This window comes from Protopterus annectens, chromosome 3.part0, assembly GCF_019279795.1.
Source record: "Protopterus annectens isolate FY-2018-M chromosome 3.part0, PAN1.0, whole genome shotgun sequence".
Classification (NCBI taxonomy): domain Eukaryota; kingdom Metazoa; phylum Chordata; order Ceratodontiformes; family Protopteridae; genus Protopterus; species Protopterus annectens.
The window spans coordinates 648,485,820-648,504,176 of NC_056731.1; the positions used below are offsets into that span (position 1 = coordinate 648,485,820).

The window sequence follows — 18,357 nt, forward strand, 5'->3', positions numbered from 1 at the left end:
CTTACAGTATGAGTATGCTTAGGAATATTACACTGTTTAAAGACACGACATGGCTGTATTATGAAACAAACATTCATCATTTCTGGGGATGAGAATTGATCTGTAGACAATACTCTTGCTCCTTTAAAATAAGTTTCTCATTTTTTTCTCTGTGTTTCAGGCCTTTTAGTGACACTGCAGAAGAATTGAAAACTGCATTGGAGTGATGCGCGTACATATCATACATATTGTAGTTCTCATGGAAGTATGTTATGTTTCATCTGCTGTAAGCTGTTGGATATTGGCCTGGTTCGACAACAACGCAGTGGAAAGCCATTCTTAAATGGTGTCGGCCTTCCATATGTATATTTACTTTCACAAAAAAGTATTTATTTACATAATTTGAGAGTGAAGATACAGCTTCAAGACTATAAGATTTCTGATGCTTTATTTGTATAGATTTTATATGGATTATTCTTCTGGTGCCAATTTTAACATGATGCAGCAAGGCTTTTGTGTGGATCATAACGTTTTTATTGTGCACAACTTGCCTGAACTATGTGACATTTCCCATTGTTTGGGATTCTGCAAACCTTAAACACAGTTGAGCCTCACTGTTTGCACTTTGATGTTTCTGTAGCTATTCTTCATATTTATGTGACTCAGTACATCTAGTCATGTCTGAGAGAGAGAGAGAGAGAGAGAGAGAGATGGTAGAGCATGTCCAGGTGAAGAACTGGGATTTGCTGTAACTGTCTTTTTACTATGTTGTAAAAAGAGATGGATAAGCATTGCCATAGCATTTATATAGTGTTTACATTTTTAGTAGCTGAAGAATTTCATTGACCAAAACATAGTAATGTGACCACACTTATTCTGAATAAATTACTGTGAGAAGTCAGCCTTTGCACTATTTTGGAAGACAAAATGTTTAGACACACATCATTATCCATTCAAACAGTTCATTCCTTAATTCATGGTGCTAAACTTTAAAACAAATGTGTACCAACCATACTTTCAGAATGTTATCACTAAATATGTAAATTGTATGTATACAGCTCACAAAGGACCAGCTGCAGTTCAACATTGGAAAATACTATAAGTAAGTGAAACACAAACAGAGCATGACCTGTAATTTGGAAAGGAAAGGTCTACTTTTCTAATCTTGTAGCTTCTGCTAGTGTCATTTAACTTACATTTGATGTAGCAGGTTGTTCATGGTGTTTGAATCATGGCCCTGTGCTTCAAACAAATTAAGTTGCTAATCCAGTGTGGGAAAAAAAACAGATTCCCTTTACAAGCTGAAAGTTTCAAAACTTTGAACTGCAAATGGTGGAGAGTATAAGATCGAAGATACAGCATGGAATGGGGAATTTACCATTTTTCTCACTGTAGTCCGATCTCGGAGTTGGTATATTTATTTAGCAGAGGGTGTTTTTTTTTTTTAATTACAATTTTGAAGTTTCACAACTTCGATTTTATGATCTTGACCATTTAACTTTGAGCTTGTAAAGTAGATCAGAAAAAACACCACATTGTAACTTGATGTGCATATTGTAAGTACTGTGCTTTTTCTACTTTTAAATGCAGTTTAGACACTGTCATCCACGGTAGTTCAAGGCAAAACGTACTATGTGAACTTACTTTTCCTCATTTTGAAAGTATGCTCTTTTTGATTAGTGTTTCATTCAAGTACTTATACTTATGTGACATGTGAAAATCAGAAGAGTAACTTTTCATTAAATAAATGTTTACATGCATTTCTTTTTCTAGCTGGATCACCAGGCGTTAGTAAGAACAGGTAAGGTAAGCTTGATGGGCTTGAACAGGCAGTGTCATCTTGCCCATCTCGGGAAGAGAGAAATGACCTGTCCTGCCACATAAGTGATACCTTCTCCTTTCACATTAGAGATGCCTTTCTGTTCGTAGGCAATTGCTGGAGGAAGATGGCGGGGCAGGTTGACAATACTAGGCAGTGCATGTGCTGCTGATTCAGGAATGTTGTGGGTGGAAGCATGCACATCATTCCCATCTCGGCAGCCATTGCAGTCTAGCTTGTCTGTGGAGTGGGGGCTAGGAGGTACCTTCATGTTAAACAAAACACTAGGCTGCTCTGTAATGCCAGACTCTTATGTCCATGGGGAAAACATGGGTGGCTCACCCCCCCCCCCCATGCAAATGGGATAAAAGGCTCCTGCACAGTTTAGTGATGCCTGTTTTTTGCCACTTGAGGAACAGATGAGCAGAATAGGAAGCAAGTAATGGATCCACTGGGTCAGCTCCCAAGGTGGTGAGGGGTAAAAATAAATAAATGTGTTACATATTTCCTTGATTACATGTGTGAATTTTGGCTCCATGTTTCTTTGACTAGCTCTCACTTGCCCTACCTGTGAATATTCCTGAATACTGTGCTGATTTTTTGTCCAGTTAACGAGTGGTTTGTATCCCTCTTTCCTTATTTGTCTTCAGGGTTTTTAATTTACTGCTATGAGGTATGTCATTCCATCTCTGTGTTTGCTAATGAGTGAGCAGAATGGATATAAACTACCTGTTGTATCTGTCTTCCTGTAGCTTCTAATGCAGGAAAAAGGATTGAAAGACTAGCTTTTGTAAGTACCCCTTGTGGTTCTTAATCACACTATCCATTATGTTCCTGTCTTCACTCTAGCGTCAATAGAGCACAGAAATAGCAGCATCAGACAGATCAGAATATTGCAGAAACTAGAAGCACTGCTGTGCAAGGAAAGAAATCTTGATTTCTATTAATACTGCTGTACACCTAGCTAGTCTTTATTCTGACTGCATGAAATAAAAGACTGAATTTTGAAGTAGAATGCTTTTTGTAAGTCTACAGTTGGTCAATTTGATATTATTTTATTTGCCTGCATATTGTGATTATTACTGTAGTTGTGTCTTATTCTGAATTAAGGCTGATTTGTAAAGTGAGAGCTGGTAAAATACAGCCAGACTGTGCTAGTTAGAAAGAGCTGGCTAACAGCTATATTATGCCTTCCCATGTGTAAACAATGGGATGGTATGCTTCCACAAACCCTTAGTCTCTTGGAAAAAATGTGGTGTGATGTTCCAAATTTAAATCTGCATTGTTTGTCGAGCAGCCATCCAGTGCGGGTACTGTTTGACATACAATTAAATGCCCTTTTTTGAGGTCTGTAGTGTTGTAAGACTACCATTTACACATTTGTATAAATTGAATGAGCTGCAGTGTAAATTGCAGTGGGAGTATTAAGACTCTGGAACGTTTGTAAATTATTCTTAGTGAAGGGGTAGAGGTTTGTAATTGGCCTCTTGTCTAATGGGGAATTAGAGTGAGGGATTTGGGGTAGACTGATAATTAGGGCATGTATGATTTGATTGTCAAGAATTTTTATGTATAATAATGTTAAGTATGTGCCGAAGTGGTTTATCTGTGGGGCAGTCCTGTATAGAACAGAGGGGTGACATGACTGTGAGTATAGATTATTCTATCCATATATAGCTTTCCAGCTTTTTTGGATTGGTTCAGCTGATATTTCCTTGAGATAGAAAGTAGTATAAAAGTTGTGGCTGGTGGAGCTGGAATTGCTACTTTGAGGTATGTTTGAGATGCTCAAATATATGTCTCTGTTTGTACTGATGCCAGGTAGTTTTTTTTTTTTTTTTTTTTTTTTTTTTTTTTTTTTACATTAGTTATATTATCTGGTCTTGTTTGGCACCTGGTCTTTTCCTTGTGTGCCAAGATTTAGTTTCATTTCTTTACAAAATTCAGTGCTGCTCCATAGGCAGCTTTTACCCTGTATTCTTTTTCTTGCAACTAGGAATTGTTTCTTGAGGATGTGGATAAAAATAGAATAAAATAAGATTTAAAACCCTTGGGCAATTGTTCTGTAAGTAGAGGGGAGGTCAGCTGAGATCAGGTAGGAAGTCCTCTTCTTTTTAGTGTCTGGAATGTTTCTAGAAGTTATTAAAAATGGAGTGGGGATTCAGTTTTGAAGGAGAAGATAGTTTATATGTGAAGAATGTTTGTGATAATTAGATCAAGGAAGGTGCCTTTCCCTGTATTAGGGTTAGGCCTAGTGCAGCTGCTTATCATTTGTGTTGGATTGTTCAAAGAAAGAAGTCTGATTATCTCAGATTTAGAGGGACCAAGAAGTTGTTAAAATTCCCTATTATGATTAGGTTTATATAGCATTTATTTTGATAGCAGTATGTACAACTTCTTAAATAGTTAAATATCTGGTAGGAATAGTAAATGTATTTGCCTTAGAGGTTGACAATAGCCTGCTTGAGGCTGTTATCCTTATTTCATGTTTGTTTTTCTCTAGTGGGATTTCAAAAGCTTAAGTTAAGAGATTATTTGTAATTACTAAAAATGCACTTTTCTTCTTTGATCTATTAGTCCAAGGTAGGTTATAGTTTGTTTTATGAATTAGAAGAGACAGGCATCTGCTTATACAGTATTTCCCCGAAAATAAGATTGGGTCTTATACTTTTTCCCCTGCTGAAATACGCATTAGGGCTTATTATCAGGGGATGCCTTATTTACCTCACCCTGTACAACAATCTACATTTATTAATTTATTCATGTACTCAAATCGACATTTATTCATGTACACAAATCAACATTTATTTATGTAAACAAACTGACATTTATTTTGGTACTTTTCCGTTATTGGCAGTGGCGGCTGGTGACTTTAAATCAAAGGGGGGCTGCAGAAAAACAGCTGAATGGGTGTGGCAAATGGGAAGGAGCGTGTCCAACTAGAAATGGGTGGAGCTATGTTCAAAAACACAAAAACTAGGACTTTAAATATGCTGCCCTGGGTGCCAAACCATCATTATGAGAGTCCAATGAAGACAAAATAAAGTATAGAAGAAAACAAATATTTTAATGCATTGGCTATATGACATCCAACTTAATATCTAGATGGAAACAAAAAGGTTGTGAGGCATGAAAAACTAAATTACTTTTTAAATACTTTACTGGAATGCCAGTCAAAATCAAGTATAAAAAACAAGCAGCACTCAACTCAAACCACTTCTCCTTGTACTGCAGTTCTAATTATAATTTATATTCAGCTTTATAAAAGTACAAAGTAACATGCTGAAAGTAGCAATCTCTGTGATACCCCCACTTGTAAAAATGTTTCTTATCCAAAAAGACCTACTTGTTTTGTGGGGAAAACATGATCAAAGTAAAAAATGAACAGCAAAAAAGAAACAAACTCAAGATAAATTGCTTAAAGGATTACTGCACAGGTTATGGGCCACACAATAGACTGGCATTTTGTTTAGTTTACTGGTGGCATTCTGTTTAGTTTATGGGTAAAGCCTGCAAAGATGACTACAAGTCTCCAGCAAACGTAATGAGCTTCTGAAAATACTGTAATCCTGTCCTTTATTACAGATGATGTCATATGCATTTCAATACCCAAGGCTTATATGTTATCTAGTTATGTAAAATATTCCCTGCATGGTAACAACAGAAAAGCTTTAAATGTTGGTAAAGCTTACTTGCATCGTACGATCTCAGACAAGCTTACCTGATGGTCATTAAAGCACTGCTACTTAAACACAGAGCAACAGGCACTGCAACATGCATTTTCTGAATAATAAGAAGCATAAATCAACAGTATGGATGGGGGGGGGGGGTACTCTGCACACTTACACTGCATAACTGCTCCTTGCCTTGCTTGGACACATCTAGAGTCACTACATGGGGAAGTGAGGTGCAACAAGTATGTCATAATTTGAAATGTCTCTGGCTGACAGTGATGGCCCTGGTACATTTGTCATACCTCTCAACCTCAGAGCAAGAAATCTAGACAAAGCCATAAATAGAAGTGGGACAAAGACCCAAAAATAAGGACATATTTTAAATATTGCTCTTATAAACTTAGAAAGATAAAAGAATAGTAGGTCTTGCATTAGTATGAATTTTCTGAAGGGTATGAAATCTGAAACTCAAATGTCTCATTTTCTAAATTCAATCTTTAATGATTTTCCACTAATATGCCAGAAAACCACAATTTTATGAAAAACAGACCAAACATGTGATGCAAACATATAAACTAGCCACACAATATAGCTGGGAACCTGTCAAAGAAGGGGCACTTTTTTTAATATTAGTACTGTTAACTTGAGCAGCTGACAAAATAGAGAATCTACATGCATTTCTAAAATAAAAATAATCCATAACTCTGATCATTACAATTATTTACTAATTGTAAACTCTCTACGTTTTCTTCCAAAATTGCCATTTTGCAGTGGAATTTATTGGAGGGAGAGCAACATTTTGAGCCAAAAATCGGGGACAGTTGAGAGGTTTGGATATATCTAATTCTATAAAGAGATTTATTTGCGGGTACCTCTCAACCTCTTAACGCAGGAAATTTGGACAAGGCCAAATATATTGGAAGACCATACAAACAGTACTAAAAATTGCTGTTGTATAAACTTTGACAGTTGCTAGAGTAGCAGGTCTTGCTTTAGCATGCATTTTTTCTGAAGGGTATGAAGTCTGAAACTCAATGGCTGTCATTATTTAGTGACTTAATTCCTAAATGATTTGCCAGAAAACCACAGATTTTATGAGGAACATACCAAAAAATAAGATGCAAAAATCTATTCATTCTTTGAAATTCTGAACAGTTGAGAGGTATAGTTCAGCCGGGGCTTTCTGAGTTTGCCCTTCCCCCTCACAAAATCATCATCATCATCAAATGGGACCTCCCCCCCTGCAGCCATTCCAGTGTCCCATTACTTGTCTATTTCACCCCATTTACCATAAACACTAATGTGCATACTGCTTTACTTCTATGATGATTTGGATTTAATTTAAAAGTGTTATTTTACATTTTACAGCATAAACACTAATAGACATCTGCTAAACAGAGCAATGCAGTCTCACAATGAAAATAGACTTAGCATTAAAACTTCTCTGCCCTTGAAGCTCACATTCATTGAAACAACATTGAAACCCACAGTCAAAGAAAATACATCTGGCTAGTGGCAGATAAAGATTAACTTTGGGCTGTTTTCAAATCATAGGTCCCTTGCACATGAAACATACATGTGTTCTTTGATACACCTTTCTGATTGTATTAAGTTATATTCCTTTTATAATACACTACAGTTGTTAGAGGACATTTTGATTTTATTGTTTTGAACATTTTTCCAATAAACAGTGAAAGAAAATACATGCACCAGTAATGACAAAACTGCCCAATTCAGAACATTTCCATCATAAAAGGCTACTCAAACGTCTACAATTCACCAATATCAGTAAATATGCACAATCTCTGCAGAAGTAAAAGTCATCTAAATAATTCCACATTAAAGAGATCTGTAACTAATGAAGAGGTTGCTGCTAGCAAACAACTCTGTATTTCGTTGTTTCATCTACAAATAAAGTGCCTATTGCCCTAGAGGAATAAATTGCCTAATTACATTAAAATATGATAAGCTAGTAATATTGCCATAGGGAATGGATGGCAAACTGATAACAGGTTAATAGTTGCTAGGTATCTCCACCAAAGAGGACATTGTCAGGACTGCAGCATCCACCTCATTTAAAAGTACAACAAAGTACAGTATTAGTAATGCATCTACATACTGTGGGAGTAGAACCCACAGCCTTCTGCATCAAAACCAAGTACACTGCCTGTTGTGCTATTAACAATGCAAGCCTCCTCAACATAAGCAGCACTAAACATCTTTTCCCTTGAAGCTCTCAGCTCCTTGTAAAATCCAGTTGGCACTCAACTGTATCTCTCAACTTTGCAGCACAAGAAATCTGGAAAAAGAGAGCATTTATTGGGGGCAAAAGCCCAAAAATCAGGGACACATTTTAAACATTGCTTGTATAATCTTGGAAAGTTGCTAGAATTAAATGTTGTGTTACCACCATGCATTTCACCGCCAAGTCTTGAACCCAGGACCCTGTGCACTACAGTCACAGAAGCATACCACTATGCCAAATCAATTGCGCATTGAAACTAATACAGGAAGACTGAAACTTACATGGCTATAATTTAGTGAATTCAGTTCTCACCATAGCTCTCAACCTTTTAGCATAAAACACCAGGACAAAGCCAATAATGGGGGAATACAGCCCCCAAACATATTCAGGGATTTCAGTAATCACCATAGCTCTCAACCTTTTAGCTCAAGAAACCTGGACAAAGCCAATAACAGGGAATACAGCCTCAGAAATTTGGAGAAATTTCAAATATTGATCTTATAAACTTAGAAAATTGCTAGAATAAAAGGTTTTGTGTTACCATATACTTTCGGAAGAATATGAAGTCTGACATTCAAATGGTTGTCATTATTTAGTGAATTAACTCCAGAAAACCACAAATTTTTTGAGGAGCAGAATAAAAATATGAGGCAAAAATTTGAACAGCTTTCACAAGTGGTGGCAGCTAGGGGATTCAGGCTCTTGCTATCTGCACCCAAGGTACAGGCTTTGAGCCTATTTTACACACACACACACACACACACACACACACACACACACACACACACACACCTCCATAAATGCATAGAGCTCCAGAAGCTCTAAATACATAAAAAAGCTCTGCTTAAGCTACATTCCATAAATACAAGCTCAAATACATCAAGCTCTGTTCTGAGAGCTAAAACTAAAGCTCTGTTTCCTAAATACATCAAGCTCTGATCTGAAAGCTAAGACACAAACGCTCTGCTCTGTAAGCTTAAGAAACAAAAAAAACTCTGTTCTGTTGTAGAAACACACTCCAGTCCCATTGAAAGCTTACCTGAGGGATCTGTCCAGGTTCTGTTTCTTGCCTTGTGTTACAAAATCCCTGCAAAGAATACAGTTCCTGTGAGAACTGAATACAGTTCCTGCAAGAGCAGGCTGGATTATCCAGCTTGCAGATGTTGCAGTCCAGTCCCCTTCCAGTCTATGCGGTTAGTAACTGCATGCACTTCTGGGCATCTCTGTAGTCTGATGCCTTCTTCCTCATCCGGACTGCTGTTAAACCAGTGCAGATTCATCAGCATGCATGTGTGGAGTTCGGAAATTTTTTTATTTTCTTTTTTAGTTATTTTTGTTTTTCTTACAGCTGGGGGGGGCTGAAGTCCTGCAGTCCAATAGCGCGAGCCGCCTCTGAGCTTAATGCTGATAAATACGCAGGGATCAATGAAATGGTGTCTCTAAAACCCTTTCTGAAAGCCAAACCACTTAAACACTAGAAGCACTTTATAAATAATGGGGCTCATACTCACATAAATTGTAATAATGAATTATTATAACATTTTTTACAAGCATCCGTTGTGCTGCAGCGGTAGCATTGTTGGTTCACAGTAAGAGGTTCTCCCATTCGATTCTCGGCTGGAGTGCGGGGAGTGCCTTCTGTGTGGAGTCTGCATGTCCTCCCCCGTGGTTGGGTGGGCGTTCAAAAGACATACGTAAATGGCGTGCCTTCATTGAAGGTTAAGCGTCGAGCTGGCACCTTGGTATTCGTCAAAATCTACTGCCAATCATTAGCGGACCAGAATTTCGCTGTGGCGATCCCTAACTGGGAAAAGCTGAAAAACAAACAACAACAACATAAAATTTTTTTGTTTTATTATATTATATATGAGTATTTGTGTATTGCCAATATGTCATGCATAACCTTTTTGCATTTTTAAATGAAATGTATTTTGTAATAGATTTATAGTTTTTAATTAATTTGATAATTGATGCTGCTATTTGATTGGTCTTTTATAGTTTAAATTCTATGTGACAGTTAATGCATTTTAGTCTGAGGAAGTGATCTGGCTGATCGCAAAAATGCTTACTGTTTTTATTGCTTTATTAAATAAGTTTTCTTTCAGCCGCGGCAGTTCATATTCCTTTTGTTTGCAATTTCAATCTTGTCTACAAGAAAGGCAAACTTTTTTATTTTGCTGATACCTTATCCAGATCACCCAGAAACACCACAGAACAGCATGAGAATGAGAACCTTGATTTTGAAATATTAAAACAAGCACTTGGACTAAAACTCCAAACTATTTATTACATAACAAACAGCAAAGCTTTCAGATACAATCCTTCCTTAGTGTCAAAACCAATTAAAAGTTTCACACTTTTAAAATAAAATGAGTAAAGCATATAATAACAGCCAGCCAATGAGATCCATTTAACAATTTAGGAAAACAAATACATTAAAAGCATATAATATATATCTGCAATACTTCATTTGTTTTCTTAATAAAACAGGTTTAACAGTGACAGCACTATTCAAGCCTGGTTTCAAATCTGCTCCCAATTTAATTATCCAGCTATATTCAGCATTTTCCAGCACATTATTGAAATCACCCCCTCTAATCTGTCTATATACAGCCTTGATTTTGAAGTCATGGCAGTGAGAAATGTTTCTTCCCCACCTCTTGATGAACTGAGAGATTATACAACCACAGATCCATTTTTAAAAAGGTTTAACCACTTTATTAATCATGAATGGCTGTCAAAGCAATTGAGGTTACCTCAAGAAGTGCAACCTTATTTTCCATACAGAAATCAGATTTTGTCTGACAATGGTATCATTACGAAAGGTCCAAAAGTAATTGATGTTCTTCATCTCACATTGCTGCAGTCCTTACACTTGGGTAGTCCGCTGTCCTCGGTCGGCCCGAATATCAAAGTATTAGGCTGACGTCGGTCAAGGCGCTTAAGACTGACATCAGAATGTCAGGGTACAAATGCGCATGACCGACGTCATATCCTCAGTCTTTTTTGCCGCATGGTCCAATGCAGAAGCAGCGTTGCAAGTGCCGTTCGGCGTTCTGAAATTTTTCGAATTCGGAGTTTCAGACAGAGTCAAAGTTGGCTAAGTACCCCGTTGGGGAATATTTTAGTTTTTACTTGCCTCAGTGGTTTACCGGATGTCAGAAAAAGTGAATAACTGTATTTCTTGTGGGAAGCAGATACCGCATAGAGATTATCATAGTTTGTGTATTCCTTGTTTGGGGCCTGAGCACGACGTTGTTGGGTGTCGCTTTTGTGCTAGGTTTAATAAGCGCACTATTAAGCGAAGGTTAGATTGTGCCAGGTTGGTCTTCGGGAAGCGGTGCAATTACAATATGCCGTCGGATGCTCCGACGCCCGCTTCTTCGAAGAAGCACAAAGACAAAGCAGCTAAACCCAGACAAGAAGAGTCGTCCGTACCGGACGCTGGTTCTTTGGAGGCTTCAGTGGAACCGGTGGTTCCGCCGGAGGCTTCTCTGGAGTCCCAGGGGGAGACTTTGATTTTGCAGGATGTGGCCTCTCAGGAGGCAGGTCAGGCTGAAGGGGCTTCTCAGGTTACTGTACTCCCCTCCCTTTCTAGGGTGGTTAGGCCCTCTCCTTCTGTTTCCAAGGCTTCTCCCAGGGTCAGGCCAGGTTTAGCTTCTGTTGGTGTCACTCCTAGTTCTTCAGGATCTGTGCCCAAGAAGCACATGCTCAAAATGGCAGAGGATTTAATTACTTTGATTAGAGGTTCTTTGCCCCCTCCTGATAAGAGGCCTAGGGTGGAACCAGAGTTGGGGAGTTTTGAGCAGGTTTCTGATGTTTCAGAGTCTTCGGCTGAAGACTTGCAGGAGTATTCTCCTTATTCTGATTCGGATGTGGATGATTCTACTCCTTCTGCTTCTCCTCCAGAGGATTTTTCTTTTTCAGAGACTCTTCATTCTATGAGGGAGCATTTTAAATGGGAAGGTCAGGACTTCTCTGATTCCAGGAAAAGGCTTAGGGAATTTTTGCTTTTACCCCAGCATAGGCCTTTGGCTATTCCTCCTGTTCTGGATGTTGTGGAAGATGTGTTTGCAGAGGCTTCACTTAATCCTGATTCTTTGCCTCCTGCTCCTGTTAAACCGGACAGGTATTATAGGGTGCCTGAAGCTCATAAATATCTGTATAAGAGTCCTAGGGCAGACCCAGAAACAGTTAGTCAGGGACCTAAGGGTGTCAAAGCCTCTGTGGTAAAAAGTCCGGTTCCTCCAGATAAAGAGGCCAGAGCTTTGGATAGATGGGGAAAGAAAGTCTATACCTCTTCCACCTTAGCTATGAGGGCTTTGAATTGCCAGTTTCACATGTTGAAATATCAAAACTATCTTCTTTCTCAATTGAAGTCTAAGGTAGATGCTCTGGCGGAAGGTATTGAGTGTAAAGAATTACAAGATTTGGTACATGTTTCTGAACAAGTGGGCAAGCATTCTTTACAATGTGGATTTGATGCTGTACAGGCCTCGTCTAGGGTGGCTGTCACTGGGTCAGTTCTTCGTAGGCACGCCTGGCTGAGGGATCAGAACTTATCTGACCATGTTAAGACAAGGATTTTAGATGCTCCTTTACAGTCTGATGTATTGTTTGGTTCACCTGTGGAGGCAGTTTTAAAGAAAATGGAAGACAAGGCTAAGTCTATGCAGACTGTTAAAGATTTTTTGCAAGTTCAGCCTCCGAAGTTTAGTAGGAATTGGCCTGCTAAGGGGTGGACGTACCCTTCTTATGATTCACAGTCTAGGGGAAGATCTAGACGTGGTAGGGGTAGAGCTCGGAGCTCTTTCAGACCTAGAACAGGGAGTTCACCTGTGCAGTCTTCGGGTGAGGGCAGGGGCCAGTCCTTTCGTAAACAGGCCCAATGACCTACCTTTTCAGCTGCCAGAACCTTCTTGTCTGGCAGCACCTTTGGGAGGAAGGTTGGCACTCTTCAAAGAAAATTGGAGTTTGATTACCCAGGACAAATGGGTATTGGATATTATACACCAAGGTTACAGGTTTTATTTCCATACCTTGCCCCCTTTCAAAGGCATGCCAGATGTTCCTCCTCAGCAAAGAATAGAGGCTCACAAACAAATTTCTCTGCTGCTGCAAATAGAGGCCATACAGCCGGTCCCTCTGCCAGAAGTAGGCCTAGGATTTTATTCTCGCCTGTTCCTAGTACCAAAGAAGGGGAACACGTGGAGACCAATTTTGGATTTATCTATCCTCAACACTTATCTGGACATTCCCAAGTTCAAAATGTTGATGTTACAACAGCTTTTACCTCTGCTGGGCAAAGATCACTGGATGGTGACTCTGGATCTCAAGGAAGCTTACCTTCATGTTCCTATCAGGCTAAGTTGCAGGAAGTATCTGCGTTTTCGAGCTGGGACTTCTCATTATCAGTTCTCTGCATTGCCCTTTGGCTTATCTACTGCGCCCAGAGTGTTCACAAAGGTTCTGGCTCCAGTGATAGCTTTCTTCAGGCTAAAAGGAATACAAATCTATCCTTATTTGGACGATTGCCTGATTCTGGCCAAAGGAAGGGACGAGCTTCTTCATCATTTGCAATACGTGATAGCAGTGCTAAGATGCCTAGGGTATTCTGTGAACGAAATAAAGTCCAGTCTAGTACCCTCTCAAGACATGTGCTTTCTGGGTGTGAGACTGAATACAGCATCCCAGATGGCCTTTTTGACCCCGGACAAACAAAAGAATCTTGCTCTTTACTTCCATCAATTGTCTCATCAGTCCAGGCTGACTGCAAGGACAGTCCTTCAAGCCTTGGGGTTCATGGCATCTTGTATTCTGGTGCTTCCCAATGCCAAACTGCATATGAGGAAGCTACAATGGTATCTCAGAAATGTATGGACACAGCACTGCCAGGATATGGACACTGTCATTCAGATAATACCTTGCATTCAAAAGGAATTTTTGTGGTGGGCTCAGGAATGTCACCTAAACAAGGGACTCTCTGTGACCCGGCCAGAGGCGAGTCAGATTCTAACGACAGATGCCTCAGACAAAGCTTGGGGAGCTCATCTAAATGGAAAGTGGATACAAGACACGTGGCCTGCCAGACTACAACATCTACATATCAACTTGAAGGAGATGTTAGCAGTCCAATTTGCATTAATAGCTTTCAAGGATTTACTTCTTCCAGGGCAGGTGTTGGTTCTAACAGACAACACAACTGTCATGTGGTACATCAACAAGCAAGGGGAACACATTCTTATCCTCTATGCAGACAAGCAATGATTTTGTGGGAGACTGCTCTCAGTTTACAGCTCAATCTTCAGGCAAGGTTTCTGCCGGGAGCACAGAACTCCTTAGCAGATGTGTTGAGCAGACGAATTATGGATCCCCACGAGTGGAAATTGGATCCTCATGTATTTCAGAAATTGACAGTGTCATGGGGAACTCCAGACATAGATCTGTTCGCTTCTCCACTAAATTACCAGCTGCCAAAGTTTTGCACAAAAAGGTTTCATCCCACAGCTTGGAAAGTGGATGCTCTTTCTTTCAATTGGAGCAATCTTCATGTGTATGCCTTTCCACCTCTGCCTCTCCTCCCAAAGGTACTACTAAAGGTCAGACAGGACAAGCCAAAGATGATTCTAATAGCTCCAGATTGGCCTCGACAGCACTGGTACCCATTACTGAGAAGTCTGGTTCGGGAGCCTCCATGGCCTTTGCCTTGATTCCACACCTGCTGTCTCAAGAGAACAGTCATTTACTCAATGTCAAACTTCACTCTCTTCACCTAACAGCCTGGCATATTCTGTTTTAAACCCTGGAGGGTCTCAGCTTCATAGCAAGTTTTGAATGTTATTTTGGAGGCCAGAAGGCCTAGTACAAGGAAAGTATACGCAGATAAATGGAAGAGATTTTTATTTTGGAGTGCAGCAAAGGACTTTGATGTTGCTAAGCCTAATTTAAGTGTGGCTCTTCAATATCTTGCTGAGTTACTGGACAAAGGATTGTCTTTCTCTTCTATTAAGATTCATGCTGCAGCAATTTCTGCTCACTATGACTGTGATCCACCTTTGTTTTCTCATCCTTTGTTTAAGCAATTCCTTAGAGGGGCAAAGAATATAAGACCCCCACGAAGAGCTCCTACTCCTGCTTGGGATCTCAATTTTGTGTTGGAGAAACTTACTCTACAACCTTTTGAGCCTGCAGCTACTGCCGAGTTGAAATATTTATCATGGAAGACTGCTTTTTTGTTGGCCATTACCTCTGCGAGAAGGGTTTCTGAATTACAGGCCCTTATGGCAGTTGAGCCTTTCTTAATTTTCCATAAGGATAGGGTATCTTTACGTACTAATCCTTCCTTTATGCCTAAGGTGGTTTCTAGTGTGGCCTTAAACCAAGCTATTCATTTGCCTACGTTTTATGCAAACCCCCAAAATAAAGGGGAGAAGATTTTGCACACCTTGGATATACACAGGCAGTTGAGATATTATTTGAGCAGAACTAAAGGGTTCAGGCAGTCTCAGCAGTTGTTTGTTTCTTTTGCTTTGGGTTCTCAGGGCAAGCCTGTGTCAAAACAAACTATTTCTAAGTGGATTGGATTTTGTATTGCTTTCTGTTATTCCCATCATGGTAAGGAGATCCCAGCTGGGATTAGGCCTCATTCCACTAGAGCTACTGCCACTTCTACAGCTTTTTAAGGGGGGTGGCAACTAAAGATATTTTGGAGGCAGCTACTTGGAGTTCATTGCATACTTTCTCTAAGCATTACCACCTTCCACTTTACTCTAAATCTAGGGCTGGGTTTGCCACTGCTATTTTACAGGGCATTTTGGCAGCCCCTACTACTTTATAGTTTTGCCATCCTCCCTTACCTCTGCTTTGGGATTCTACCCAAGTGTAAGGACTGCAGCAATGTGAGATGAAGAACATAGTACAGTTTTGTACCTACCATAAATGTAGATGTTCGAAGATCCACATTGCTGCAGTCCAATTTACCCTCCCTCCTTCCCCTCTGTTGTTAGAGGCGGTTGTGTGGTTTGGGTTGTATATTTTGTACATACTGTATATACTGTTCATATGATTAGTGCAAGGGTGGTTGGTTGTTTTTTGCTGTCTTTTGGTTTTGACCTTTCTGTTTAGGGTCTTCTGACATCTGGGGCAAGAAAAGACTGAGGATATGACGTCGGTCATGCGCATTTGTACCCTGACGTTCTGATGTCAGTCTTAAGCGCCTTGACCGACGTCAGCCTAATACTTTGATATTCGGGCCGACCGAGGACAGCGGACTACCCAAGTGTAAGGACTGCAGCAATGTGGATCTTCGAACATCTACATTTATGGTAGGTACAAAACTGTACTTTCTAAAGTCCTTACAACAAGAGTACATTCCTAACTTGCATTGTGGTCATCCAGGAATCGATTCTACAAAAAGAAATGAGAGAGAACTGGTATTTTGGCCTTCTATGGCACAAGATATTGAGAGAGCGTTTTCATCTTGTTCACTGTGTAATAGTACAAAGCCACATCAACAGAAGAAACAACTTCAGCTGAACATCTTTGTTCACCTGCTCAGAGACTTCTGTCGAGACAAATCAGAACCACATTACCAATCAGTAGTCAATTCTTGGTTCTGTGTGTCAAGAACATCACGTCAGTGAAAGCCAATCTGTTTAAGAAGCGCTTAACCCAGAAGTCCTAGTATGATAAAACTATCAAGCTGCTCAATCCATTACAAGAAGAAGTGGTAAGGATGCAAACGTTCAAAGGTTATGATCGGATTGCTGTCATGAAGAGGATTGATCCAGGGCTAACATCATACATTGTGAAATCACAAGGAACAGTTTTTATGTGGACTTGGAAGCATTTGAGACCAGTGCCCGAGCCTATACCACAGCGCATAGCCTTTGAAAAAGACTGTTTATCTCAGAGTGAGTTATCCGGTGCTCCAATTCCAGAGGAAGTTCCAGAGGACATTCCTGTTCCTGTAACAAATCCAAAAGTTCCTGATACGAGTTTGTATTTTATGATGATATCCATCCTGATGTGTTTCTGTGTATAATGTATCTAAATGAAATCCCTAGCCTTTTTGTCATATGTGTTGGAGACAAACAAATGACAGTGCCACATTCAGGTATTAGTGTGTAGACAAAGGAAGTCCCAAGGCTCGGAAGTGGACTTCCTGCTACGTACATTACTCATTAATCAGAAGTGAGCTACATGTGACTTGCAACAGCTCATTTCATATACAGCTCACCCTGCACTCACAGCTCTGCTTGGGCAGCAGTTATAAATCAGCAAAACAAGATGCAAGCAGGTCTCAACAGACTATAAAACTGTACACAACAATCAAGTCTAAAACCAGATCCCACTAAAGCCAAAATCATGCTTTTCTGTAAACCAAATCCCGTTAAAGCCCAAAAAATATGTTCCTATGTAGAAAAATGTTTAATCAACTTTGTAAGTGATGTATTAGCATTATGAGCATTTATGAATAATGTACCATGGTTAGGCAGTAGATTCACTAAATCACCCAAGTGTACAGTCAAACAATGCTCACAGTTTTTTATAGAAAACAATTTCAAACTTAGTAAAAAAAAAAAAAAAGGTAAGTCAAATGCTTAGTGACTTGTATTGGAATCGGCTCTTTCTTAGTTCAGACACACTCAGAATTTTGGTAATGATTTTAATTTTGTTCCAAGGCTTTTTTTGCATCTATCTTATTTACTATCTATCATCTGTGTTACTAAACGTGCTAGAAGACTCATTGTAACAGTCTGTCTAAATGCACAGCTTACTGTCATGGAAGAGCCCATCACTTCCTCTTCATAAAATCTTCTGGATGCTTAAAATTAAAAACAGAAATCAGTTTGTTCATATAAACTTTATATTTAAGCTCCTCCTTAACGATGCAAGTCCTTCACTATCCAGCCACATGGCTTGTATGCATTTACTAAAATCAGTCATTCAGTTTCAGCATGCCTTCCCAAAATGAAAAGAAGCAACAACTAAATCTGGTGATGGTCTGTTCTTCGACCTGCATGCCAAGACTATCAATACCCGAATGCATCTGAAAAAAGGCAGGAACAAATTTTAAAGTATAGCTGTAACAAATTTTAAAGTATAGCTGTTTCTCCCTTCATGAGAAAGGATTTGTAACAACTCTGCTTAAATGCCGTAACCTACCATTACAATAACCACTGAACATCACATTTGTAAATGTCATTTGATGGGGTCTCGGTTAACTGTGGATTTCTAATAACACTATACAGTTGTAACATAGCGTGCTCACAGTTTCAATTATTTCTTATGACGTAATTACTGCTGCTTCCATTCTTGTATCAAACCCTTATCTGCTTTAATACTAGCATATACTAAAACCTTTCATAACCTGCTTGCTAGTTGTCATCATTGCTTGTAGAATATCTTTTATTCACTCTTTCTTTATTCTTTCTGAAAGCCTTAGCATTCTGTTGCAACCCCTTTGATGCACATTATACAAAATCTGTTCTACCTACACCCATTTTCTCTTATTGTATACACTCTTACATCAACTTTTTCCATTTTATTGTTTTAGTTTTTTAAAGATGCGAGTATTACTGCAGTGAGATATGAAGCTTCAGTGACAAATCATGTTTATGAGAATTGAAGTGGTAGCT

The 18,357-nt window shown here is 39.3% G+C and overlaps 1 protein-coding gene across 1 annotated transcript in view; it reads left to right on the forward strand.

Annotated features, from left to right (window-relative positions):
• The window catches only part of TMEM245 (transmembrane protein 245), a 1,232,464-nt gene extending 1,229,651 nt beyond the window's left edge, over positions 1-2,813 (forward strand). The window contains exon 18 of the mRNA XM_044065650.1: positions 161-2,813. Within this exon, the coding sequence (XP_043921585.1) occupies positions 161-206 (46 nt within the window). The 3' untranslated portion in view covers positions 207-2,813. The remainder of the gene's footprint in view (positions 1-160) is intronic.
• The last annotated feature ends 15,544 nt before the right edge of the window (positions 2,814-18,357 follow it).